The sequence below is a fragment of the Coloeus monedula genome, assembly GCF_965178545.1.
Source record: "Coloeus monedula genome assembly, chromosome: 4".
NCBI lineage: Eukaryota > Metazoa > Chordata > Aves > Passeriformes > Corvidae > Coloeus > Coloeus monedula.
In genome coordinates this window covers 14,842,350-14,869,262 of record NC_138784.1, presented here as the reverse complement: position 1 = coordinate 14,869,262, position 26,913 = coordinate 14,842,350, and the positions used below count along the sequence as shown (strand labels likewise).

At 44.4% G+C, this 26,913-nt stretch overlaps 2 protein-coding genes across 11 annotated transcripts in view; both read right to left on the bottom strand.

Moving 5' to 3' along the window:
* Positions 1-313: 313 nt before the first annotated feature.
* REP15 (RAB15 effector protein) lies at positions 314-1,054 on the bottom strand (the record flags this gene model as incomplete). Its single annotated transcript, XM_082280485.1, has 1 exon — positions 314-1,054. The coding sequence occupies one exon, from the start codon at positions 1,052-1,054 to the stop codon at positions 314-316; it is 741 nt and encodes a 246-aa protein (XP_082136611.1).
* A 790-nt stretch (positions 1,055-1,844) lies between these two features.
* PPFIBP1 (PPFIA binding protein 1) overlaps positions 1,845-26,913 on the bottom strand; it is a 102,598-nt gene continuing 77,529 nt past the window's right edge. For 4 of the 10 annotated variants that reach the window (XM_082281022.1, XM_082281028.1, XM_082281031.1 and 1 more), the window contains 21 exons: positions 25,862-25,894; positions 24,510-24,571; positions 23,693-23,777; positions 22,426-22,580; positions 21,370-21,500; positions 19,994-20,047; positions 19,311-19,371; positions 18,221-18,250; positions 16,296-16,470; positions 14,887-14,919; positions 12,508-12,649; positions 12,102-12,230; positions 11,393-11,543; positions 10,050-10,161; positions 9,831-9,919; positions 7,902-8,024; positions 6,994-7,119; positions 6,014-6,202; positions 5,343-5,522; positions 4,674-4,739; positions 1,845-4,201 (listed from right to left, as the gene is read on the bottom strand). In XM_082281022.1, the coding sequence (XP_082137148.1) occupies positions 4,115-4,201; positions 4,674-4,739; positions 5,343-5,522; positions 6,014-6,202; positions 6,994-7,119; positions 7,902-8,024; positions 9,831-9,919; positions 10,050-10,161; positions 11,393-11,543; positions 12,102-12,230; positions 12,508-12,649; positions 14,887-14,919; positions 16,296-16,470; positions 18,221-18,250; positions 19,311-19,371; positions 19,994-20,047; positions 21,370-21,500; positions 22,426-22,580; positions 23,693-23,777; positions 24,510-24,571; positions 25,862-25,894 (2,213 nt within the window). In that variant the 3' untranslated portion in view covers positions 1,845-4,114. The remainder of the gene's footprint in view (positions 4,202-4,673; positions 4,740-5,342; positions 5,523-6,013; positions 6,203-6,993; positions 7,120-7,901; positions 8,025-9,830; positions 9,920-10,049; positions 10,162-11,392; positions 11,544-12,101; positions 12,231-12,507; positions 12,650-14,886; positions 14,920-16,295; positions 16,471-18,220; positions 18,251-19,310; positions 19,372-19,993; positions 20,048-21,369; positions 21,501-22,425; positions 22,581-23,692; positions 23,778-24,509; positions 24,572-25,861; positions 25,895-26,913) is intronic. The other 6 variants (XM_082281027.1, XM_082281029.1, XM_082281025.1 and 3 more) reach the window with 5 other exon arrangements.

The window sequence follows — 26,913 nt, the reverse complement described above, 5'->3', positions numbered from 1 at the left end:
CAGATCTACCAGGACCTCCCCAGAGCTCTGGCTGATAAAGCTTCCAGCAGCTCCAGCCAAGACTTAATGTCTGGCGAACAAAATGTTCTGGAAAAACGCTGGGCCTTCTATAAACACATTTTTCTGGCAGGTCCATCCAGTTGTTTTAAAACCTGGAGAGGCTGACTCAGCCTGGCTTCTGCAGGAGCTAAGGGAACCACGACAGGTTGAGAGGAAGGTGGAGGGAATGGAGTGTGGGGAGGAAAGACAGGGGCAGAGCCAAGCCCCGTGCAGGCCCTGGTGCTGCACAGAGACACTGCTCCTGCTCAGCTGCTCACACAAAGTTTATGTACACATTGCCCACGTCCTTCAGCCCATTTTTGGTGCCCAGGCAATTTTCCAGCATGTCTTTTGTGGGCAGGAAGCTGTCAGTGCTGGTGACAAATTGCCGCAGCGCATTCCTGCCCGACAGGCGGCATTTTTGCTCCTCCTTGGCAACGCTGTCCAGCAGGACTCCTCGGATGTCCTTGGGCTTCCCTGGCACGCCGAACATGACGAACAAGCCCAGGCAGTCCCGTCCCACCAGGCGGCAGAACTCGGCCAGCTTCTCAAACCTGCTCATGTTCTGGAAGCACTCGTCAGCCAGCGCGGCCTCGCGGCAGCAATCCTCGGCAGGGCCCTCACTGTGGAACAGCTCGGCCGGCTGCAGAGCCTGCACGGCGAGCTGGAGCTTGATCTGCTTGTCAGACCCACACAGAGTCCAGACCCAGTCCACCCCGAAGAGGGAGGACTGCTGCTTGGTCATTTTGCTGGTCATGATCCGCTCCTCCACACCCTTTCCTATGCAGAAGCTGATGAAGTTGACTAGGAAGATCTCGCTCAGCGTGTTCGTGGCTGGCTGGAATTTGCTCTGAGGATCCACAAAACCGAGATAGTCCTTCAGCCTTTGAGATGCATGGAGCACGCCCTGGCTGAAGACTTCACAGATGACCAGAGTTTCAGCCTTGTTTTCCTGGTTGTCCTCCTGGGAGACCTTCTGGCCCATTTTCTGTGCCGGAGGAGGTCGTTTCCACATGCAGACTGCCTCGGGGAAGAATCTTTATTTTCCAGCAGAAGCTCTGCAGGTGCCGGGCTCAGCCAGACCTATTCAGCTGCACATGGATACCTGCAGCCTACCTGGTGAAGGTGACAACAGAGCTGAGCTCTGTGAGCCTGTGGGGCAGCCAGGCTTTCTCCTGGGTGTGCTTCTCCACAGCTGACTGAGCAGGGACCAGCCCAACAGGCCCTGTAGCTTTCACACCTACTGAATTCATCTGTGCTTGTTTTCCTTATTGTTAATTCCGGCACCATTTCTTTGGCTGATGTTATCTCATTCCAGTCTGATCTTATCTCCTTGGATCTCCTTTCTAGGACTATTGCAGAGGAACCATTTTTTTGGCACAGGGTGTTGCGTGGAGATGAAACCACCATTTTCTTTTGATCTCCTAGAGAAGGGAAAGACACCTGGAAGCAGAGAGAGTCCTTTTCACAGCAAGAAGGGACAGAGCACCCTGAGAGGGCTCCCAGTGGAGCACACACTGAGCAATGATGATGCCACTTCTCACCACACCAAACAATCCAAGATTGTTCAAATCTGGATCCCAGAAATAACTAAAAAATCTTGATATAGTTGATTTCTTAGTTGTTAGTCGAGCCCTGCTGCAGGCACTACTGACAAATGAACTAACAAGTCAACAAAAAGATGTGTGATTTTGTCCCCTTTCCCTCCTTTGCTTTTTAAATAGAACAAAATAAGCTTCCTAAGAAAATTGAAAGAAAAAAACCCCAGAGGATGTGTGAAAAAGGGAACTGGCTTCCAGAAACACTTGGCATTTTCCACAGACTTTATTGGATTTCACATGGCAATACACAGCAGTTACGTTGCCCTCTCCAAACAGGCACCAATTAAAACACCCCGACGGTATCGACGGTGTTCACACGCGCACATAAAAACTTCCTGACTTCATCACCTCTCTCGTGTCCCCACCCCGTAAGAGAACCAGGGTTCAGGTGGCAGCTCCGAGGGGATGACCTGGATGCCAGGAAAGGATTGTTTGGAGCAGAATGCTGCTTACACTGCACTTAAATAAACCATCACTGCCCTCACTGGTAACACTCCAGAGAAACTGGAGAGTGTTTGTGGCTATTTCAGCACACAGTATTGTGTCACTAGCTCCCTTTTTTCCCTCCTGTGAATATCCAGTCCTGTCCAGTAGCCGGTGACTAGCAAGAGCCATCCGGAGGAATACTTTTGTTTGGAAGCCTGTACCACATTTCCCAGTGCTTCCACAGGGTTTCACGTTCAACTTCCATGTAAATAATAACAATATTGCAGAGTATTCACAGAAAGGGAGGCCTGAATCCACATCCCAAGCATCTGCACCCTAAACCCGCCCACATTAAATTTTGCATCTTGTTACATTAATAATCACCCACACTGTACACCCTTCAAAGGTCCAGGTTATCAGGCTACATCATTATAATGCTGGAATATGCCTCTGATCTGAGGGGAGTTCCCTGAAAATCCTGGGAAGAACCTTTCTTCCTTTCCTAGCTTTGTTAAGAGTGTTTTAGAAACACCCACAAAGTCAGCACAAACCCCAGATCCCCTGCGGGACACCAGGAATGGTCTCACTTCCAGCAAGGAGAGCGACAAAACGAGCGACAAAACGCTTGGCAAAGCAACACCACTGCAAGGAACAATTCCAGCTGGATTTTGGTTTGCCTTTACAGAGCAAAGCAGCTTCATGCCATTGTGCTAAAATACATGCAACGTTCAACACCATACAAATGACCACTGGAATAAAAAGCTACTTTTGTTTATTTGCTTTCGGCTAGGACACCTCGCAATACCCAAAGTCTGACGTAAGATTTCCACTGGCTAGTTAGGAATTTTAAAACCTGATGATGCTCAAGAGCAGAGGAGCTGTGCTTTAAGAAAGTAAAATGATGAACAACACATTTGATATCTGAATTTTGGAGGAAAAGGCCAACCTTAGGCTTAATAATAAGAAATAATATATTTCCTATACATTTCTCTATATAACTTTATTTTTTTTTTTTGCAACTACACCATCTTCACGTTAGTCACAGCACAGAAATGTCCCTTCCATATGCAGGGAGTACTCTCAACTTTAAGGAAATTTTTTAAGTCGTGGAAGTGTTAATAACCTTGTTGAATGCACTAAACTACTGCTGGGGGGACAAGAAAGAAGACATTTTAAAATGTGCAGTTTCTGTATGAGTCACTGCCAGAAGGAACATGCTTTAGAATTGTTTCATCTCAAATGGAAGATCATTAAACTGTGCACTCAATAAAAAGCAACGAAAGCAAACAGTTCCAAAGGTCAGCCTGCCTTTCCCAGTAACCAGCTGGTTTGCAAACTGGCATAATTTTTTTACAACCTTCTCCCCTTCCCTCACACACCTGCAACTTTCCATCGCTCTATCTCACAAAATTTAAATTTTTGCTTTTATATGTACTTCATAGACTTCTTTTTTCTTTTATTTTTTTCTTTTTTTTTTTTTTATAAAACAGTATAAAAATAGGAGCAACAGTCAAGAGCTACAGGGGAGCTTATGCAGGGCACAGATGACTAAAATCCTACATTGGATAGGGCTGAACTGGTGTTTGTGCCAAAGAAAAGCACTTTAAAAAGAGCAGTAACTTCTATCTTTCAGCTGAGAGCGCAGAGAGAGCTGATGCGCGGTATCTACAGACGCAACACTTTCACCTAACATCTTCTGTTCTTTTCAAACAGTATAAAGGATTATCTGAGGCCATGAAGAAGCACAAGGAGCACTATCATACCACATCAATTTAAATGCAACACTCTGAAACACACCACCAGTTTGTACATTAAATAGAGTTAAAATGATTACCATTCACCAGTGTCTGGGTGGTTTTTATGGCAACTTAAAGTAGAGGCACCTTGTTTTTTCTCCTTTTCTCTTTAAAATTCTCCACCCCTCAGTGTTACTTCTACCAAACAGAAGCAAGAGCAATGTAAAGTACATGATCTGCTGCCTGTCATGTGGAACGGGGATGTCCTTGCACACAGGAGAGCGAGCCTTTGTCAGTGCCTGGTGGTGACTGTCACACGTTGGAGTCCTCATCTGTTATACTGGTGCTAGGAGAGCGAGTGGCAAAGTCTTTAAACATTTCATCTTCCTTCAACATGTGCTGGAAAGGAAAGGAGGGCAGAGTCAAGGTTTCTCACAACTGGAGTCAGTCATCTGGCACGGTCCTGGCCCGTGCTGGGCAGCAAACACTGCCTGCCAGCCACTGCTTGGTTCTGCTGAGGGAAGTTTTCACCCACCCTGCTGCAAAACCAGCTCACTGCTGGTGCTGGCCCCAGTGGCTCGGGGCTTCCACCCAGAAAATGCAGCCTGACCCCCAGCTGGAAACCCACTGACCATGGGCAACAGGGGCCATGTCCCCTGCCCTCCCCAGCATGTGGGAAGCCAGCACAGGCCACCAAACCTCTCCACCAGCATGGGCAGGTACCTTCCTGAACCACTCAGTTGTGCCCTCTGTCCCAGTAGAAGACTCAAAGGACCTCACTGATCCTGTTTATCGCAAGCGACTGCCAAGGGGCCTACACCCATCCTGCAGAAGCAGAGCTCTTACTGCACAGACCCATTTACACACTTACTGTCAAGTTGTTGATGCCTTCAGAAAATGCTCCTATTTGCCTCACCGTCCCTTCTGAATCTTCCATCTTAAAAAACCAGAATGCATCATGAATTAATAATAACTTCTTTGTATCATAGAGTGGAATCACAGAATGGATTGGGTTGGAAGAGACCTTAAAAATCACCTTGGTCCAATCCCCCTGCCATGGGCAGGGTCACCTTCCACCATTCCAGGTTGCTCCAAGCCCTATCCAGCCTGGCCTTGGACACTTCCAGGGATCCAGGGGCAGACACAGCTTCTCTGGGCAACCTGTGCCAGGGCCTCACCACCGTCACAGGGAAGAACCTTTTTCTAGTATCCTAAACCCACTAATATCTAAACCCACTCTCTGTCAGTGTGAAGCCATTCCCCCTTGCCCTGCTACCACAGAGTGGCAACACAATTTACTGAGATGTTCAGACCAAGGGAAAAGCGTGGCCTGTCAGGAGAGGAGAGTAACTCCAGAGCAGGCCCTGAAGGTGCTGCATTCACAGCTTCAACCTCCTCAGGATCAGACCCTTTTGTCAGTAAAGCTGTGTGACAGCAAGAAGTCAGGGGCCAAAACAAAAGGGAGGCTTCCCTGGGAAATGGAAGGTTTTCCCACCCAACCTGACAGCACAAAGACTTGGAATTGTTAGAACTGGCTTACCTGCTCCAGCCTGTCCAAATCATCATCATCATATACTCGGATATCCAGACCAGGCTTAAAGCCCTTCTTTGATCTACTGCCAGATGCCCGCCCCAGCTCCATAGGACACACATACTCCTCCACATCATCCTGCTTCTTCTTCCTCAGGCTCCCAAAATTGCTGAAGGTAAGTTTCTTTGGCTTAAAAGTGAAGAGAAATTTGCCAAGGAGTTAGAGAATCAGCAAATAATTAAGAGGCCTACTCGTGCCCTCTGGTGTTTCCATGTCGAAGGGTCAAAACCTCAGTGCTCTCCTACACAGATCTGAAAGGACAATGTGTCCTCTCATTCCACTACTGTTAAGACACCACCATTTAACAGATCCCAAATGAGGTCAAAATTCCACATTAAACCATGAGTAAGGGACAGTCTCCCCCCAAACATCTCTCAGTACAGACAGAAGGACACTAGTGCTACCTCTTGTCTGTGCACGTTAGAGAGGCTGAGAAGTGGCCTGTTCATGGTAGACACAAGTGTCAAACGCAGATCTGCCAGGTCCTGCTCTCATGCTTCTTGCTTTGGGAACCAACCCCTTTTCTCAGACCTTACTGAAGCACCCTCCCAGCATGGATAAAACTGGAGATCCAAATGCCTCCCTGGAACCTCACACCCCTCCCAGAACAAGTGGCCTACCTTGACTTTGGCAGTTGCTGTCAGGAGGACGTAGTCTGGGGACTCCATGGCTTCACGTTTCTGCTGCTGGGCCTCCTGCCCCACCAGGAGGTTGAAATGAGTGGCCAAGTGCCGCCTCAGCAGCGTCTTGTTGGGTGGGATGTTCAGCAGCTGTGCCATGGTTTCTACATTGAAACGGGGCTCCAAAACCTGGGAATCCAACCAGAGAATCCAGCTGAAGCCAGAACAGTCTGAGGAGATCTCAAAGACATCCAGGCCTATCTTGGTCACTCCCTAAGGCCCCTTTGGGATTTTTGTTTGTATTTTAAAGGAAATATACAACAAAGAAGGAGGAAAGAGAATTAACTAGTTAAAGGATTCCTAAAATGCTACCTCCAGGATTTCCTTCTGGAGTTATAAACAGGAACAAATTGGCAGGTAAGAAGAAATGAACAGATAAATCCACCCTTAACTGAACTACTTGTGCAAAGCTGCCACAAAATGTTTACCCAGCATCTTCTTCCAATTCTGGAAAATAAACAGACATAAAATGTTTGGAGCAGGGATATAACTCCTAATCACCACAACAAACCTCTGCAGGTATAAATCTCTTGTCTGGAGTATGTGATGCTAGAGCAATTAAAAACAATCCTGGTTTGACAGTGTAATCCCAAATTCTACAATAAGTAACAAGCTTCCCTCACAAAATAAAACCATATCCAGGTCTAGGAAGGCAGAACGTGGCTGTTAACAGCACAGCAGCACTGGAGGACAGGAGAATGCCATACCAAAATAGAATTGTGAGGGGAATACAGAGGATTAAACCACAGTCCTTCCCCTCAGGACATTCATATCCTTTAAACCATAAGGTAAGAAACTTCTTATTAAGCAGAATAAGCAGACAAGGCGTGTGCAGCAAAGATAATGCCAGAACATTGACCTAGTGGTTCCCAGACATCTTTTTTTTGAATGAAATGGAAGAAGCCACCCCAAAAGCTCACCATCAGCCCCCCGTGCACTCCGCTGCCCCGCAGGTTGGGTGCGTACTCTGCCAGATCCACGGAGCGCAGCCACTCCATCACGCGGTGGTTGGTCCACTGGGTGACCTCAGAAGGTGTCACATTATTCTGCCAACAGGAGGAACAGGCAGGTAAGGACACATCCCAAATCAGCCGAATCCCAGCCCCAATCTTAACTGAAACAAACCTCTCCTGCCCTTAAGGAATACAATCCTACTTTGCACTTGAGAAAAAGATCTCTTCCTGGATTGCTACCTTGCAGCAAGAGCAGTGTGGAGATGGGTCTGGGCAGGGGGCAGGGGTGTGTTAGGTCATTTGATTATCGTGCTGTGCATTAGCATTATTTGCCATTTCTACCAGTAGAGCTGAAAATTCAGCTGGTTCCTTGAGCTGCTGTGCTGTTCTTGCAGATACACATTGTGAATCTAAATCCAAGGGTCTGGGTCGTTTTGTCATCTATTGCCCTGTCCAGCATTTGCTGCTTCCAAAACACAATGATGGCAGTCTCCCACCTGGCACTGGGGCCAAACTCCTTTTACACAGAAAATTTTGACACAGCCATCAGTTTTCCAGAGAGTTGCACAAGACTCATGGCAACAGTGCACTGAGTTCAAGATGATCACACATCAGAGACTGGGCCTTAACAGCCAGCAGTCGGCTTGGAGGAGAAGCGGGAGACTTGGAAAAGGGGACATGAGTTTGGGGTCATGGCACGTAGAGGAAAGAAAATGATGTCAGAGCTTGAGGTTAAAAGAACAGCATGAGAAAAAGGAAACTAAAAATGAAGCAGAACGAGGAGACAGGAGGAGACAGCAGAGCAGGAATAATCAGAAACACCAGGGATAAAACCCTAGAGGATTCCTCTTCACGGCTTCCTCGTAAAGCAATACCTCATCAGATGGCCTCCTGCGCAGGCAGTTGGGCTCAAAGTTGTTTATTCTCAAAACCTGAATGGCTCTTTTGATGCTGAGGTGGTGAAGGACACTGACAACCTTCAAGGACAGCAGGTCATCCTGTCAAAGAGCAAAAGGGAGTCAATAAACACAGTCGTGCTTATTCATGGCACCAGCATCCTCCTGGAAGGGACTGCTTTGGCCCCTGGCTTAAAATGGCACATCTGACACTTCTGGGGGAAGACTTTAGTGTGCCAGACAGGGGATTAACATCAAACCATCTACCCCAAAATAAAAACTTCCTGTGTTGCACTGTACTAGCTCTTGGGGGATGTTTCTCACATAGGATACAGAGTACAAGAAACCTGAGGTAACCAGGAGGGAAAAAGGATGAGATGACACAACCTCAGGGACAGGATTAGAGCCAAGGCAGCACTGACACACTACACTAGACTCACCTGGCATTTAATCCTGCCAGACGTTTTAATACCTCAAATGTCCAGCTAGAAGTTTAACTGAAAACTATAAATTACCCTGAAAACTGGGGCATTCTCTATTATTACAATTAAAAAAAAAAAAAAAAAAAAGAGGGAAGAAGAAAAGTGTCTAAAAGTCCAAGTGCGATTTAGCTAACTTAAACAAATTTATGCACCCTTGTCCCAGGGTTAGCCTGGCCTAATGTTTCAGTATTACTTATATGTTATGAACACTGGAATATGTTTTGTCAGATATTTAAGACAAGATTCTTTGCTTACCCAAACATCCCACTGTATTCAGCTAACTTTGTGATGAATCTAACAGTAGGTTACTATGTCATGGTTTGCTATTTCATTTATTATAAAATAATAATATTCACTATTGTTTATTTGGAGTCAGAGTAACTTCAAAAGATCATAAGTATTAGCTTAATACTTTGCATATTTTGTTGGTTTTATGGCGAATCTGTTGTCATAATTTGATGGTTAACCTTGCTCTAAAAATATCCCCAGTGATCTACAATTACAGGGCAGTGACAATGGTAGTAGTCTCCCAACACAACATCAAGCTCAGTGGAGGCTGCTGGCATCACACTTCCAAGGGTTAAGAAGGAGAAGGAACAATCTTATAATGAATAAAATTGCAAACCATGACATGAAGCCTATGCAAAACACATGTAAGTGTGGCATGAAAAGGTAACTCATGGCTCATGAGAGAGCAGGGCTATGATTGATTTCTTCTTTGTTGTACAGAAATAATTAATATTAGCCATGTTCAGTTTGCATTTGTGTCCCCAGAGAAGGAAGGTCTTATCTCATCTCACCTGAGCCCTTACACAAAGGAAACCTGCTGGGTTGCCTTCACCTGACTGGCCGTGAAGTGGGGAGTGGGGAGGTGATGCCTGTGCTGAGCACTTTGAAATGCAAAAGCTGTTAAGTGTAGCCTGCTTTCAAACAAGCTGGCTCTTAAAACTGCAATTTTCTTCCAAGGAAATTGCTTGGGTTTTCTTCACCTAAGCATCCACATGAATAAGCAAGCTGACAGAATGCTTGCTCACTGAAGAAAAAGATTCCACCCGCTTCTATTAATTAATAACAACATGAACAGCAAAAGCAGGAATGGCCACCACAGCATTTGCACACCTTTGTGTACCAGCCCTGCCTGAGCACACCAGTGTCACACACAGCTGTTAAGCTCGGGATTGCCCATTTCTCATGCATGAGTCCAAGTTCTTGCTTACTGTGTTTGCTCTTCCACCTGAATTTAGTAGCTCTAAAGATGGAAAGAACTTTGGAAATACTTGCAGGTGAGCAGTAGTATCTGATTTCTATAGGTTACAGCTGTTAGCATTAACACAGGACACCCACTAGAGTTTCAAGGGGTCCTCTAAACACTGAGAAGCCAAGAACACAGAAAAGTTGTCAGGAAAGAAGGAAACCATTTACTCACCACACTCATGTAATGGAGCATGCGGCCATCCACCTTCCCCTCATCAAACTGGGTCTTATACTGGGGCAGGCCAATGTCATCCAGCCACCCTAGGGCAGGACAGACACTCCTGTTAGAGTGGCGGCCAAGTTACCCAGCACCACTTACTGCTCCCATCCTCAGAGCCCCAAATGAGCCACTGTCCAAAGTCACTGCTTCAAGCATGCAATAAAAGCTTACTGGTAACCCAGTGGTAATCCAGTTTTCCATGGTTGTTTTCCTCTTCAGATCCCAGTGCCTGCAGAGCAAGCTGGAGCTTCTTCCGATGCAAAGGGTGCTTTATCCCAAGCTCCTGTGAAAGGAAGAAAAGCAGTAAATCTAGAGACAATTTTGTTCTTCCCTCTGCTGAATGACAAAGGGTTTCTGAGAGCCACACTTTCACAGCATTGCTGGAGACCTGGCAGGTGCATTTTTTATTTGTTGAATTTCAGCGTCGTGTTAGCACAAGTTCAGCACCAAAGGCCCACTTGCTGTGGTGGGTTAGTTTCACAGTGTGGTAGATTCATTTAAAGGAGTGATGGACTCCAAATTGTATGGAAGTGTCGGCCACAATACTCTCATACCAGGTTAAAAAAAATCCCACAACATAATAAAAATGTTAGCATTCAAAAAAATACTTACTGGCATTAATTCCACCCCTCCCACTTAGGCAGGTAAAGTTAAAATAATTATTTAATTAAGAGCATAGGAATGTCCCAGGAATTACTGAAATTCATTAATGCTTCCAAATGCATAACATTATTCCCCAGTTTAGTTGCAAGTGCAGCCATTCCAGGATCTCTTTAATCCCATTTCCACTTTCACCAGTGCCTGCTGGTTAATGTTACCTCTGATAACACTATTGCAAGCCATTATGTTCATAATACACTTCTCTTATTCCAGTTGTAGTGTAACTACCCAATTGAGAAAACAGGCTTACTATTTGGTGAGGAGAGTGGTTTTTTAAAAGCTGAAAATTCAAACTTTAGCAAATACTATGGATTAAAAGTATAAATTGAATCAATTTCTTCTGTGTTTCCCATTTTAAAAAAAGAGACAAACAATTCTGCAACAATTAAAGACAGACTCATCAAGCTGTGTGTAACAAATCCTCATTCCTCTTTGTATAAAATGGACAGAAAATACAATCAGACCGAAACAGCACCTTTTTACACCCTTCTCACACAGGCATAAAACAACTGTGGCACATACGAGTGCTAATGAAGCAGGGCTACAAACCCGTATGATAATGAGGCACTCTCATATGCATATTTTTAGAAGGTGCCATCGTCAATTTATGTGTCCATGCTTAATGAAGTTAAATCACATATTTGTAATTATTAGCTTCATTACAGAGCATTAAATTTCTACAAAACTTCATCTAAAAAGAAATTGATGTGGCATCACTGCAGGTGACAGTATTTTGAAAACTCATCTTGTTTACATTTCTTTGCCAGGTGCACTTTACAGACCTAATCTACACGCACAGAAACAGTGATTTTTTTGTACCTTTATTTGAAAGGAGTGTTTCCAGTATTCCTCACCTTTTCCAGATCCTGCTGAGAAGCTTGCAGAAGTGTTTGCCCAGACAGTATCCAGTGCCTGCCATTATTGATGTAAGAGCCAAGCCCTTGGTCCTGGAGCCAGTTGCACACCTGCTCCTTGGTCCACTTTGCGAATGGCATGTCCAGCTCACTGCAGGAGATTTTACCCAAAAAACCCTGATAAATCCCGTGCTTCCAATCTCCTTTTCTCATAAATAATAAGAAAGCCAAAAGTTAAGCCTAATTCACATCTTGTGGGAGCTGGGACAATCTCTGAGGGAGAACCATAAGCACGATGAAGTTCTGGGTGCTGCTGATCTGTTGCCACTGCCACAATAAACACGGCCTACTAATCCTACTGAAAAGAACCTCTGCTGCCTAGCATGGCTACAGCTCTGGACTGAGACCATAATGTTTCATTTTCTCCTTTAATCCCTGGAAGTGCAGCAGAAAAGGCACAGGAGGAGTATGTGTGGGCTCACGTGCTGCTTCGTGGCCCCATCCTGCGAAGGCGAGAGCTCAGCAGCATGACTCCACCACCCAGCCCGCCTCAACCCTGCAGAGACCCTCTCTCACTGAAGGAAGTGGCCTGGATCTGCCTGGTTTTGCTTAGCCAGGAGAGGGGATGTTCCATTTAGGCACTGCCCTCCTGCTCGGCTGGAGCCATCGGGATCCAAGCACCACCACAGGGGCCCCACTCGTGTCTTACTTGTGGGACTGCCCCAGGTCCCGTGACCAGCCCAGCCGGGGCCCCGCAGTCGCTCTCGTCCCTCCTCTCTTGAACTCCGTCTCGGACATGTCGTCTGGGTTGAAGGTGGTGGACTGACTTCTTTTAAGCCTACAGGAAGAAAGCACATTCACATTTGGCTAAGGAAAAGGCACGTTGCTGCTGCCACTGCAAGCAACACAGGCAAGATCTCCCCCAGGGCTTGTAGCTCCTCTTCCACCTGCCCCCAGCCTAGTGTTATCTCTCCCAAATACCACACAGGCTCCTGCTCCTGGGATATTAAACCATCGAGCCAACCGCTGGCAGGGGAGAAAGGGAAGGTGTGTTTCCAGCAAACCTCACCCAAGCCCCAGCTCTGGAGAATGGTCATCTCTCATCTTTTACTTACCTTCCAAACAACTTCTTGATTCCCCTGGACTTTTTCCTGGAATCTGGAGAAGGTGGTGCCATCTGCAGACTATCTGCTTCTTTTGGGCGGGGGGGCAAGCCAGCCAGATCCAAGTGGTCTGCAGATCCCTTCTCCGTTTCAGCTGTTAGGAAATGTAAGTTCTGTCAAGACCTTCCTGTGCAGGACTGTACAGACGTGCTCCTGACCTTGGGAATAACTCCTGCTAAAATAATTGACAGCCACCATGCCAAGAAAATGAGGCAAGGAGGGATGGGAAAATCCGTGAGAAGTGCCACATGTTCCTTCTTCATGGGCCTGGTTGGTAACGCTCCAAGGCAATGCTCTGCTCTGGTTAAGTGCCTTGCATCCAAGGTGGGAAAATCCACCTTGTGAATCAAGCAGTGAATTAAATCCCAAATTTACTCCTCCTCAGGGAGTGCTCCTACAGTGCTTCCCCAGACAGAGCCAAGGCACGTGGGTGCCCAGAAACAATTCAGTGCAGTGGAAGGGAACTAAACCAGGAGTCCCCAAAGCACAGAAAAAACAAATAACTTCCCTGCAGATACCCTTCCCAATAACCTGTAGTATTTCATTCCCTGGCCAGGAAATTCCAGCAACAAAACTCCTGCCCCAGAAGGAGGGCCCTCTTCCGCTCACTTCTGCAAACTGTAGAATATTTTGTTCCTCCTCAGAGGAACACCACGGAGTTTAGGCTCTGTCTGAACAATATCTTCTGAGTGATGAACAAAACATCTCTGATCAGAGACCCTCAATATTACCACCCACTCTAAAAGCATTAAATCCTTGATCTGTAGCTGTTTTCCATGACAATGAACCTGAGGGTTCTTGTCCCCAAAGGGGAAGTTGTCACAAAAGCTAAACTATTAAAGGAAAAAACAATTTTAAGATCATTTAAAAAGAAAACTAATAGAATTGCAGTATCTACTAAACTACATAAGCAGAGATGTGCCAGCAAGTGCCAGATAGCTGAATAAAACTACCACGTGGAGATTATGCCAGTTGCTTGCTGGGGAAGAGGGAGAGCATGAGCTTGTTCAGCTGAAGCAGCCGTGGCAAGGCAGTCAGGCCTGGAATCACTTGCAGCATCTTTTAATATAGCTCTGTAATTAAATGACCATCACTTGTGTTTGAAATGGACTTTCAGACTTCCAGGAGAAAAGTAAAGAAAGCACTAAGGCAGAGCTTATATTGCTGGGACATGTGGTCTCAAGCCACAGAGTTAATGTTGAGATGGCCACAAAAGTGCCATGACCAGCAAGAAACTGTAAACTTTGCCAGTGTGTCCTTCTGCTGGGCAACCTTTAGATGATTCAGCCAGAACACCTATGAACATGTCCCATCTTCCACCTTGTCAAACCTTGCAGTGAATCAACCAGGTCACACAAAAGATCATTTCCTGGCACTTTGGTTTGGCCACTATCGAGCATGGGGATCCTGCCAGTGAGAGAGACAGCACTAACATCGAACCAGGCTGTGGCATTCGTGACTTTTGCTTAACTTGTAGAAGGTAAAGTGCTAGCTTAGAAAAAACCCAAAAACATGTAAATGGCATTCTAGAAAGAGAACACCAGGACAAGGTTGGGTGCATTAGAAGCAGAGATTTGCGGGAATTGCGCTGTTTGCTCCTCATAGCTGGCTCCTTTTCATGCACTGACACGACCCCGCAGAACAGAAAACATTTAGGGGGCCATGTGGGAAAAAGAAAGGGCCCAGAGCACTTGGTCTCTTTGTCACCCTAGGTGGCTGTACCACCACCCCACTGACACAGCTCTGATTCCTAAGGCAGGGCTCACCTGCCCTTGCCAGAACCATCCAGGGAATGCTCACATCACAAAACTGGTTTTTATTTACTATGTGAATGGCTCCTTCCCCATCTGCCCCAATTATTTCTCATTTGTTTTATTATATCATAAATACAACTACATCTAGAAGAGGAATTACACATGCTTTCCCTCAGAACTCCCTGAAATGAATGCCTGGGAAATACAGCTCATTCCCTATGTCACCACCCTTTAAACTCTTCCAGTGGATGCAGGACAGGTGGCAGCACAAAGGTAACTAAGCATCACCAATTCTCACCTGGTACCTCAGTCTGTGGTAACTTTGTGCTCAAAGTTACAGCAAAAGTCTCTGCAAATTGACCCGCAATCTCTCTCATTAGTAGCAGCTACTCAGAACAGCACAGGTGACTTTTAGCGAGGGCAGATGTTACGTGAAAACTCCTTTTAGCGATGGGCAGAAGTTCTGCTGCAGAGCTCTGGTGCCTGGCTGTGGTTTGGGAAGTGTGTGGCCACAGCCAGCTGTTAGCAGCAGTCAGGGCACAGGGCTGGCATGGGCAGACATGCAGGATTACTGTACCTAAAGTAGGTGCACTGGCACTTCGACTGCGATCTTCAGATATCCACACAAGGCACAAACCCACACGCAGCACAACGGGAGAGAACACGCAGAGGTACAAGGTCAAACACAATTCCAAAGTCACGGCAACAAAGTAGGGGACAAAAGGAGGGAGGGACGTGAGACACAAGCGCCACGCAAACGCTGAATTCACACAGGGTTCGGATCACTGGGAAACGCCCTTCCACAACAAAGGAATGGAGCAGAGCTCTGTGGTGGGGAGGGAAGAACAGCACCGCAGTCGCTTTGGTGCAAGGAGGTCACCTGCTCCAGGACCCGCTGCTCCTGTGAGGTGGCAAATATCTGGCCAGCATCCGTTCAGGTGGAAGCACTGAAATCTGGGTAACATCATAACTTACTCACAGTCACAGCACCCTGATTTTGATGGCCCATCTTCCACTCCTTTATGAAAGCCGCAAGTACTGCGCTTTGTTAGACAAATTAATTTCAGGACAAAACAGGGGATTACACAAAAGCACACATGAAATAAACCAAAACAAAGAGTCTAACCCTCAGAACAGACTGTATATCTATTCCACGTAAGCTAGGAAGTGCCCAGGCTATATATCACAGGCAAATACGGGCAGTGTATCATCAATGTGTAGGTATGTTACTTGTTTTGAACAAAAGTTTAAAACTGTCTTGGACTAAGTAACAAAGCAGAAGCTATCCCCCTTCAGGCTTCTGAAATAAAGAGTTAAATTCCTAAACCTCGTGCAAGAGAAAAACAAAAACCTCAGATGACTGGCAGTAGATCTGATGCAGACTCACTGGATGCTTGAACTGGATCAGTGGAAAGACTACTAGAGCAGAGCAGTAAATGTAAGCAGGATTCCAGCTGGTGGCAACAGCGACTTCTGCATTAAGCAGAACATTTTCAATACCAAATTACCCCTCGCCCAGGTAAGAAATAAATGTGGGCTTGAATGACTTGCCAATCCTGCTCCTGTTGTCACCATCTCTTTTGCAAGGCTGCTTGTGAAAAATATAAATAAAGAGGAAGACTGAGTGCTGCTGCCCTATTTTTGTGTATCTGAAAAAAGATAAACTGAGGATGGGGCCGGGGGAAAAAAGCCCACAAATCCCATGTGTGAATTACTGCCAGACAGCCAGCATTTCATACAGCAGCAAGCCCCTGCAAGGTCCCAGGGGAGATACCACAGCAGGGTCTGAACCACATCAAATACTTCATTACATCACTGATTTTTTTTTTTTCTTGCTGTTTGATCTTTTCCAAACATTCTACTGACAAAAGTGCCACCGAGTCATGGTGAGATTAAGGCTGGCCTTGCTGCTTCTTGGGGCCGTTACAGCTGTTGTGAAGATGCTTCAAAATGCACAGAATCCGAATGCAGAGGCACAGTACCTACCCAGATTGGGGGCACTGGCAGTCCTCTTGTTATTTTTGATCTTGAAAAAGCCTCGGCCAAAGGAAGATCTGGCTTTGCGGGTGCCAAAACTGTCCTCGTCACCTGTGGCACCGTGAGACGGAGACTTGGGAGGGAGCGTTGCGAAATTATTGCCTTCCAGAGGAGGTTTCACCTGCTTGAATTAGGGAAATAAAGAGTCAGTGTAAGGGAATTGCAGAAAGCCTTTCGAGAGAGACTGCAAAGTGACTGCTGGCAGATGATCTGGGAAGTCCTTCTCATCTGTCACTACAAGAATACAGAATGTGAAAACCATAAAGAAAAACATAAACAAGATCTTCATTTGAACATGTTGTCCTGGTTTGGGCTGGGATGGAGTTAATTTTTTCTTCGCTCAGCATGGTGAAATGGTGCAGTGCTGTGTTTTGGATTTAGTAGGGAATAATGTGGATAACACCGGGATGTTTGGGTTGTTGCTGAGCCATGAGTCAAGGACTTGCCATTTTCCCATGCTCTGCCAGAGAGGAAGTGCACAGGAAGCTGGGATGGAGCATGTCCAGGACAGCTGACCTGAGCTACCAAAGGAATATTCCACACCATGGGATACCATGCCCAGTGTATAAACTGGGGGGGTTACTGGGAAGGGGAGCCAATCGTAGCTTGGGGATGGGCTGGGCATTGGTCAGTGGGGAATGAGCAATAATCCTGTAATGCATTACTCATCTTTTTTGTGTTTTCTCTCTGTCTTCTTCTCCCTTTTACTATTAGTTTTGTTATTATTATTGTATTATTGTTATTCTGATTTTACTTTGTTTCAATTATTAAACTGTTCATATCTCAACCCCCAAGTTCTGTCTTTTTTTTTTGCTGATTCTCCTCCCCATCGCACTGGAGCAGCAAGGGGGACCAGCTGTGAGTCCTTTGTTGTCAGCTGGGATTAAACCCTGACCTATGTTCAGGATCCAGGATTATTATCACTACCTGCTAAGAGTAAATTTTATTCTTTAAGATGTTCCTCAGTTTCTGTAAGGCTGACTTAGAGGTATGGAAAAGGTAAAAATACAGTCCTGGAAGGCTTTCCAGGGTCTCAATCTCCCCCACTGGCAGCTGTAGGGGCAGTAAGTGGAAAGCAGAGAGACAAGGCCCCACAGTACATTGGTCCTCTGCTGAATGTCAGAGAGCTCTTTCTGTCCGTCACAGCTCTGCAATTTCTTAATTAATGGATTAATTGACTGTGTCCACTGCCAAAGCAAAGAGGAAATTACATACCAAGCAAGGAGTATAAATGCCAAGAGAGATATCAGACACTCCAGTTAGCCAATTTAAAGCAGGACTTTAACCTTCTCAGCTGTTTCACTGTCGCTTTGAAAGAAGATGGAAGTAAAACCATTCACAGCCCAAATATAATCCTTTGGCTTTTGCTGAATCAATACAGCATTCATCCTACGAGTGGTAACTGAGGTCTGTCACCTCTGTCAGGTGTTCCTAGAGGTAAGAACTGCAAGATGTGGCCTTAAGGTACCACAGGGTGACTGTTCTGCAGTGACAGCCTTTTCAGAAACACACTTGCTACTCACAGACAACAACTGAGAAACCCGAAGTTTTTTAAAGAGACACTAATCAAAGATAATTACAGAGTCAGTAAAATACTTATTGGTTAGCTTTGCTAATTATCTAGTGGGGGAAAAACATTATCTTAGCTGGTGACCTTATGCTCAATTAGACTGGAAGATAATCCATGTGTGAGGAGGCTGAGCACTGAGCAGTGGCACTGATGGGGACACCCACCAGAGACTCCTCACCGTCCTGCCTGCAGGACTGCTATTCCCCCTCCGGAACCACGCGCAGTTCCACACCTCCCAGCACCTCCTCCTCCAAAACCTGCCCATGTTTCTCCAAGGACACACATCACCACACACACACATTACCTCTGCTGGCTTCTGTGCACAGTCTCTGTCCTGTTTGGGAAAGATTAAGATGTTTAAAAAGTCATGGTTTATAGCCAGGGTTCAATTCATTATGGTTACCCTGAGTTAAGTGCTGACTCAAATACCCTTCCCTGACTGCTTCCTTCCCCCAAAATAAATCTCTTCAGAGCTGTACTTCACATAGATTAATCCTTGCTTGCTTTGAGGTCAGTGAGCTGACATGGAAATAGGGTTGCTTTGGTTCACTTTGTGAAGGGTTAGCTGTGCACATGATTAGTGACGCACAGAACGTTAAGGCACTCACGGGCAGAGCTGCCTGAGGGGACCCTAAGCTGGAACCAGACAGGGTAGAAGCCAAGTAGATAAAACACCCACAGCCTCTACTCCTTGTCTGTCCAAACAAACAAAAAACCAAAGACCCCCAACCCATGAACTCCAGCTCTTATCAGATTCTGGGGACATTTTCAGTCCTGTCAGCCTCCCCCTGTAAGGCACAGGAGGTATCGGGGATTCAGGAGTTTCGAGGAGTTCAGGCTGTCACAAAAAAGCCCACAAATTGCCCTGATTTGATGGCATCACTAGAGATTAGCTGCTTTTGGTCACTTCCACAGAAACCTACACTGAAGCTATCCCCAGACATCCAACAGCTCAGTATTTTGTTCCTGACTATCCAAAATATAGTCAGCCCAGACTGTATTTTATAGTGCATTAATTACATGGCCTTCCAAAATTATTCACCTTAAACACAGGTAGGAAGTGGTGGTGGGAGTTATCTTTTTCTTGTCTTAAATCAGAAAAGCATATCCAGTAAAAAAATCTCACCTCATTATCTGAGGAAAAACACAGCAAGAGAGTCTCAGGTAAAAGCCTCATACAAAGAGGACAAAAAAAGCACCTCTGTTTTCAAGGACAGATTTTCTCCTTTAATAAAATGTGGAAGATGTCACATGTGTGTGACCACTGCCAACACCTGCCACAAGGAGCCCTGCTTTGACTCTGAATTTCTCAGAAGGCAACACAACAGCCACAGGGTCACACCAGAGATGTCACCCCTATCTGCAAGGAGATGGGAAGAAGAGACCAAACCTACCATTTCAGATGCCTCTTTCCTCAAACTGCTCAGACTGCTGGACTTCTGCAGCGAGGAAGTTCTGAAAAAAACAATATAGAAAACCAAGCTCAGTTATTAGAATTAAACTTGCTAAGATAAAGACACTCACAGGAATCAGCTTTACAGAAAGCACTATAATACATGATGAGATGTACTAAACCCAGTGATATTTTGAATTAAGATGCAGTAATCAGTGCAGTAAATGCAGTCATCAGAGCCCATCCAATTTAATGAGACACTGTAAGAACTTCCACACTGTAATAACTGCTGCTTTAGGGAATATGGATATGTGGCAGAAACGAAAATTATTTTCTCACATTGTAGTCAGCTGATCATCTTCCCCCCACTGCCACAAGAAAAAAGCAAATCAAGCATGCACTACAGGAAACTACAAATTTCAAAGTATATTGACTACCACCAAATTAGAGATGCTTCACAATGCAACAGGAAGTACCCTGTGCCCAGATAAGCATTAATATGAAAATAATGATCATGAAAGCATGGGACAGGAGCAGAAACCAACCACCAGCAAAAACCATCTTGCCTAGAATTAACTGACCTATTTCCATGTGTATGTAAAATATGGGGAGTGCCTTGGGGGGTTTCAAATTGACCATCACATTTCAATATCTCCCCTGAACAGTTTTGATCATGACACTTACACTGGACTATCACACAGATGAGTTTCAGGGGAAGAACCTGTTGATCTTCCTTCGCTGTAAAAACAAAAAAATTATGAAAAAAGGCTGAGACAGAAATCCTATGATCTCAGCCTGCTTTAATTCTGTTTTCACTTCAGCTCTTATGGTACTAACACATGGCAAATTTTCCCCTCTAAGGCAGCATGTCTTGTAAAAGATAAAGGACAGAGGTGAGCTCAAGAGCCCCAGGAAAGCCAACTCTCACTGTAAGATGATGACAATACTGAACTATTCAGCTTAAATAAATGCAGAGATTCCAGCAGGATCTGCAGCAGCACAAGGAGTGGAGGTCACCATTTCCCTGTCACCACCCACTGCACAGGGCACTTTGCTGCAGTTCAGTGCTTGCTTTGGTTTTTTCCAAGAGGAGACACAGGTGAAATCCCTGCTGGTGATGGCTTGAGCTGCATGAGGAACATGTACAACACAAACCCAGCAAACCTGGGCTTCTGCACAGGATGCTTTCCTCAACTGGAACTGGAAAAATCACACATCAAATTGTGCTTGCACTGATGTTTCACACTGAGATTGATGATTGTTTTAAGTCAACAACATTTCCTTGCCTCTGGATTCTTAGTATTTGGTACTCCTTAAGATAAAGCCAGGGATTTGGACCCAGAAGAAAAAAACCCAAGCACAGCCTTTGTTTAGCTGTGACTCTGGGGTGCTTTTCTGTACTCCCTGCAGCGCCAGTGCAGGTCTGCAGGGATTGGGTTTCCTCCCAGGACAAGGAGGGTGCAGGATTAGAAATGGTGGTGGTGGAAGGTGACAGCTACTCCTCACCAAGGAGCTGCCACTGGTTCCCAGCACAGGGACACCCCTGGGTGCCACAGCTCAGCCACAGCCCCAGGGTGCAGCCACATATCCCTTGGGTTTCCCACCCTCCTCAGGCTAGAGCTGGAAGCCCTTTAGTTCTGGCAGTGCCTTACAACCATCTTTAGCAGCTGTGAAAAATGTCTGAGTGCAAATCACCAGGGCTGGCACAGCCAATGCCAGCCCAGCCAGGCCTCGATGATGCAAACCTAGGCCAAAATAATGATTCTGTGGCTTTCATTGCATTAGATCAGCTTCCCTCTCCTTCTGTTCATTCCTTGTGAAGCAGCTGGTACAGACCATGAGCACTGCTACAACAGCAACCAAACCGGCCCTTGCTTACTCAGGATTTCATCAATGCACTTGAGGACCATTAGCTTAGTTTGCTGCAGCTAGCCAAGGGACTTCTGGCCTTGTTTACCTGGCTAATGACTTGATAATTCAGTGACTGACAAATTATTGCCCTCCTTAAACATCACAGAAGATTTGATTTACAATTGAAAAATACATGGAAACCATAATACCCCATTTCACTGGCAGGCTCTGGCCTAGGGTGTATTTTCAGTCTCTCTGCAACAGTTTCTGAGCTCTTGGAAGTTGATGAAAGGGAAGGGATTGAAATCTGTAAAATGCTGGTGTGGATCTGTAAGGAATTCTGAAAAGAATGAAGAATATGTGTTACAATCTTCTGAGCTGAAATGAAGCAATCATAAATGAAAAAAGAGTAACAGATAAACCCTGAAAAGAAGGATCTGAAATAAGGTTTCAAAAGTGATTTTTTCCCTGTTGTAATAGAATGATTTACTCCTTGAAAGATGGCACTGCAGATAAAACATGAATCATTGCACAGTTAAGCTATAGCACAGACAAAAATCTCACAAGTCTCCCAAGGCTGCCTGCTAAATCTGTCTCTACCACAGACACCATGAAGGGTAGCTCACTTTTCAGGTTTAATCCTGTCCTCAGACACCCAGAGAAGACCAAAAAGCTGCTAAACATTTAATTAAATTTCATTTTCTTCATAGCATGTTCATGCTGTTTAAGTAAGTCAAGACCCTGCCTTGACTGGAAGCTTAGAGAAGAGGTCTATAATTTTATTACTGGAAAATCTGATTGCAAAAATCAGAGACTGGACTACAACCTACTTATCATTTATCCAAATACATGCAATTATGATTGCATCCTTTTAAATATGACAAGATGCATTTAATAAGTTCCAACATATTTACTTCAAGTTTGTGACAAATTAAATGTAGCTCCTAAAGCAGCTATGTTTGATAAGAAAAATAATTTCTATGTCTAACAGAAAGTCATTTAGATCTGTTCTCATGATAAACACAGCTATTTGCTGTCTTCTGATTCCATTTGAGCATTAAGAAAAAGAAGCTTAATTGAAATTCCTCAGCAGCTTTCACAAGAAAACTACTTTCTCCAAAAGGATATGAGACATTACAAAAAACTGTGCAACCCAGAAAAAAATCTTTTCAGGAACTTGAGTTTTGTCATCTGCAATATGAATGCAGCACAAGTAATGTTTTCAAGGAACAATGGCATTAAATAAAGAGAAGAAAAAAAGGTACCTCTTCGTGAATATTCACGTTGAACTCATCGTGGATTGGAGATGCTGCTACTGGGGTTGGGGATGGGCTTTTCTCTGGGTCAGTCAGACTTGGTGTGTCTAATAAACCCATGGAAACAGACCCTGAATTCAAGTCTTCACTTTCACTTTCCTTGCCTGAAGGGAGAGAACATGGAACCCTGTTGGTTTTACAACCCTTGCTCCCACACAAGGCGCAGCCAGTGTGCTCAGTTATGGGCCAAAAATGGAAGGATTTGATTGCTGGGGTTTTTTAGGACAGACTACAGTAGGAGAAAGGCAGTCATGGCCAAGTGTTACTTCCCAATTCAACCACCACAACACAGCAGGGTTGGAACCGAGGGAAGTCAAAAAGCCCAGCAATCACCCTCAGGGCATTTAGTGGCATCAGTTTCAACAAGCTGAATAAACTGGAGTACTTCTTTCCTGTCTGTTCTGGAATTTCATTCTAAATACTTTGTTTCCCTTATTCACTACGGAAAAGACCGTCGAGTCTGCCTGAAATTTAAGATGTCTCTGTGTTATCTTCAAGGTACCCTGAGGAAAAATGCAGCTCACTGCTCAGGACTCTATCACCAGCCTAGAAGTGACCACATCAGGTCTGCAGCCTGCCACAAACTCAGTGTGTCTCATTTAGGTACTGCTGAAGCCCACACCACCGCTGGTATCCTCTGCTCCTTCCACCCTGGATGCTCCTAAACTGCCTCAGTGCTACCAAAAGGCTTGGACTGGTTGTGAAAGACAGTACTTTTGAAAAGGTGACCAGAAATCCAGTGCTCGTTGCCAAAGGCCTGAGGCAAACACAAACCAAAGTCTGTTCACAGCAAAAACCTCTCTTGGCCATTTTTCACTGCCTGAAATCTCTGTCCATGCTCCAGGAAGTGGCCATGGAGCACAGTTCCCAGAGAATCAAGGTCTGTTCTAACACCCTCTTGTTCTTGAAGGCACAGCACTGCAAGAAAAGGCAATACCCATTTAAAAAATGCTCTCCCTTCAACACTCAGCGTGGTGAGAACCCAACACCACAGAAATACATATTTTGCTTCTTCCCTCTAGTTGGGCTATTGACAATCTTCACTCTCTGAAGGGGTCTGGAAACCTCCACCAGTCTTAGAATATATGGAATGGGCCATTATATGTTGTGGTACAGATACAGCTTCTGCTTCAGCCACACAGTTAAGCTCAGCACCACAACACACCTGGAGTTTCAATGACAGAAGAGCTTCTTTTTTTTTTTGGTTGTACAGTACCTTTTTTACCTTGAGCCAGTATCACCATGTCTTGGACTTTCTTGTACCTATTCAGAGATTGCCGAAGCTCTTCTATCTTCCGATCCTAAAATAAAAGGAAGTTGTGACTGTGCTTCCTCCCCCAGAAATAAGAAGTACAAATACTAGATCCTTTAGTTTAACTGGCTGTGAGACTAAAAGAAATGGGAAGTGTGGATGGGACAGGACTCAGAATGCTGAGAGGCTTTGAAATACCAAAAATTGTATTTAGCAAAAACTATCATCTGATTAACCACCAGAACTGTCCCAGCCTTGAAAGTGGATTTCAGCTCCCCTGTTAAGTCAAAGGCAGAGCATAATAAATTTGCCATGTACAAAAGGATTTAGGGCTTTGGTGATCAAAAGAAAACATCCTACAAAATGCACATGCATATGAAAGAACACAACCATGTATGAAAATAATTCATACTTCACAGAAAAGCTCTTTTGGAAATGCAGCCTGTGATTTGGCACTTGTATGGAGCTCTTTGCATTTGCAGAACACAGTGCAAAATTAATCACACTGAATTCAACAAAACAACAGTGTAAGGACTCTGTACAGATCCTGTGCACATGCACAGAGCTCATAAATGCTCATAGCCCCTTAAAGGCACTGCAGTGCTTCTGACTGCAGAAAATCATCGATTTGTACAGACCTGATTTTTCTGACTGCAGAAAATCATTGATTCTTACAAGTCTGATTTTTAACTGAATTGTGAAAAGCTCACACATGAAGGTTTCCTTAGAGATTTAAATCAATCTGATGAATGATTACTGAAAAAAATAATGACTTTGCTACCTTCTCTTCATTTGCTGCCATTAGAGATTCTACCGCCTTCTTCATTTTCTGTACCTCTATATCTAAAAACACAATACAGTTCTCCAAGTCAATTTAAGTAAGTGTAAGGAAATAAGAAAAATAAAATACCTAGAAGCAACTCGGTAATATCTGAAAGTAGATTTACAAGTTTACAGACAAAACATAACCCCCTTAAATTCTATTTTAGATGCAAACACAAAGAGGAAAGCTATTTTTCTTCAAAACCTCTTCTCTGACATTTTTATCAAGGAAATGATGAAATTCAGGAAATTTCCTTCCTCCCCCCACCCCTCTCCAAGCCTTAGAAGAATGGAAAACTCGAGAGTAAAACTACTGCTTGACTTCCACTATCTCCATCTTTCAAATAACCAAATATCTGCAAAACAAGAAGTTCAACATAAAATAAATACTACATTTGGAATGCAGTGAAACACATCCTCATTACAAGACTCAACAACCACCCCAAATGACAAAGCCATGGGATTAATGGATGTGATGAAGGAAGCACCGTGCAGTGATGCTCAGCCCTAATCCAGCATGGATGGAGGAATGAGGAGGGCACAGTGGAATGAAACAGGTACTTGCTGTGATGAGCAGTCATGCTGGAATATTACATTGCAGTTCAGACCTGGGAAAGGTTCCTAACACAGACAACAGTGTTCTGTGCTTCATCTATAATCCTTATTTGCCAAGAAGTATAAATACAGGGAAACATGTATGTTCTGGAGGTGTTCTGGACTAGGAATTCAAAAAGAATGGAAATATTCTCCATTTTTTCCTAAAGATCTACCTTGCATGAATGAAGTAAAATTCAAATTTAGTACAAATGTAGGCAGGTGTCCAAACTCACAGGCAAAAAAGCCTTGTTTCAGCTTCCTAAAAATTAATGGAAAGCAAACAGAGCAGGAAGAATATTCTCCTCCTTAATGAAATGCAAGAAGAAAAGAAGCTGCCTGGCTGGCTTTCTAGATGAAAGATGTTTAGACACATCAGGCTAAACCAGCAACTGATCCAGTTCCAGTGATTTTCCCTCAGTTATGCTGGCTGAAAATCTGGTCTACTGGATTGCAGCTGCATTTCACCGAGAGGCAACTGCTTTGTGAGCCTTCCCGAGACCCAATCTTCCTTCATCAATCAGACTTTCTTCAGGAAACTTTGTGTTTCCAGTGTGATGTACCCACCCTTGCTCTCCAGTTTTACTGTACCTAAGGGTTATAGATGATGCAACCTAACAATGTTTGTTAAAGCAGTTTTGCACACACATGCAGAAAGCTATTCTGGAAAGCACTTCTGGAATGTAAATGCTCATGGAAAGACACCAGGAACCTTACTTTTATCTTTGAGCTTCTTTTTACAATTTTCATCTGTGCAGGGAAAATCCATTGGATTGGAAATTAGCATGAAGGTTATGACATGAAATAACTTTTAAGACATTACTGATACTTAAGGAATCAACTCTTCCTCACTTCATTCAGCTAATGAGGCAGATAACTTGTTATCTGCAAACAGCATTTTTTAGTATCAGTCCAAGGCAGATAAAACATGTTTCATCACAGCAAAAGATCTGCTGCTGAGCTATACTGAAAACCATAAAGCTGAGGACCAGAGGGTAATGAGAGTTCAAGTAGTTCCCCAGGGAAAGAAGCCCTATATAAGTAGTCACGACTGCAATAAAGTCAGACCCTGTTCACATTCAAGTGTTCTTTCAAAAAAATGGAATCACAGCTCATTGTGGTCACTTTCAGTGATCTTGGGCAGTGGTTTTGAAAACACCATTTCATGAAATAAAATGTGATAATCTACACACAGCATTTTCCTCCTCAGGTCAGGGGAGGAGACTAATCGTGCATTTCTTTTTCTAAAAATCATACTTTAAAGGCACAATCTTAAAATCAGCAATAACTATCAGTAAGATATATTTAGAATTAAAATGGCATCAGGTCGAAAAAGGCTGTGGAAAACTTCTGTGATGTTTTAACCAAAAATTTCTGGTTCTAAGTAAGTTAAATCCTCAATCTAAGTTTCCCTCAAATAAATACTAATTCAGTTTCTTCTTTACAAGCCAATAAAAGAATTACCCAGCATGTAAAAATTTTGTGCTAATTCAAGCTTAATTAAGATTTAGACTTAACCAGTACACAAATCCAGAATCAATCCCTGATTTCACCTACTCACAGCTAGGTCCATATCATACTTTGGTCTCCAGTATGGTTTTTCCCCTAGCTTGCCAGGAAGCTTCCTTTTCAACACAACGGTTTTGGGGCATTTGTTGAAATTAGTTTAAAAATTCCTCAGCCAGTATAACCTGGTTTTTTTGAGGCCCCATAAGCTACATAAGGAGCTAATTCGGGATTTTTTGTCTTGTTTAAATTTGATCAAGAGC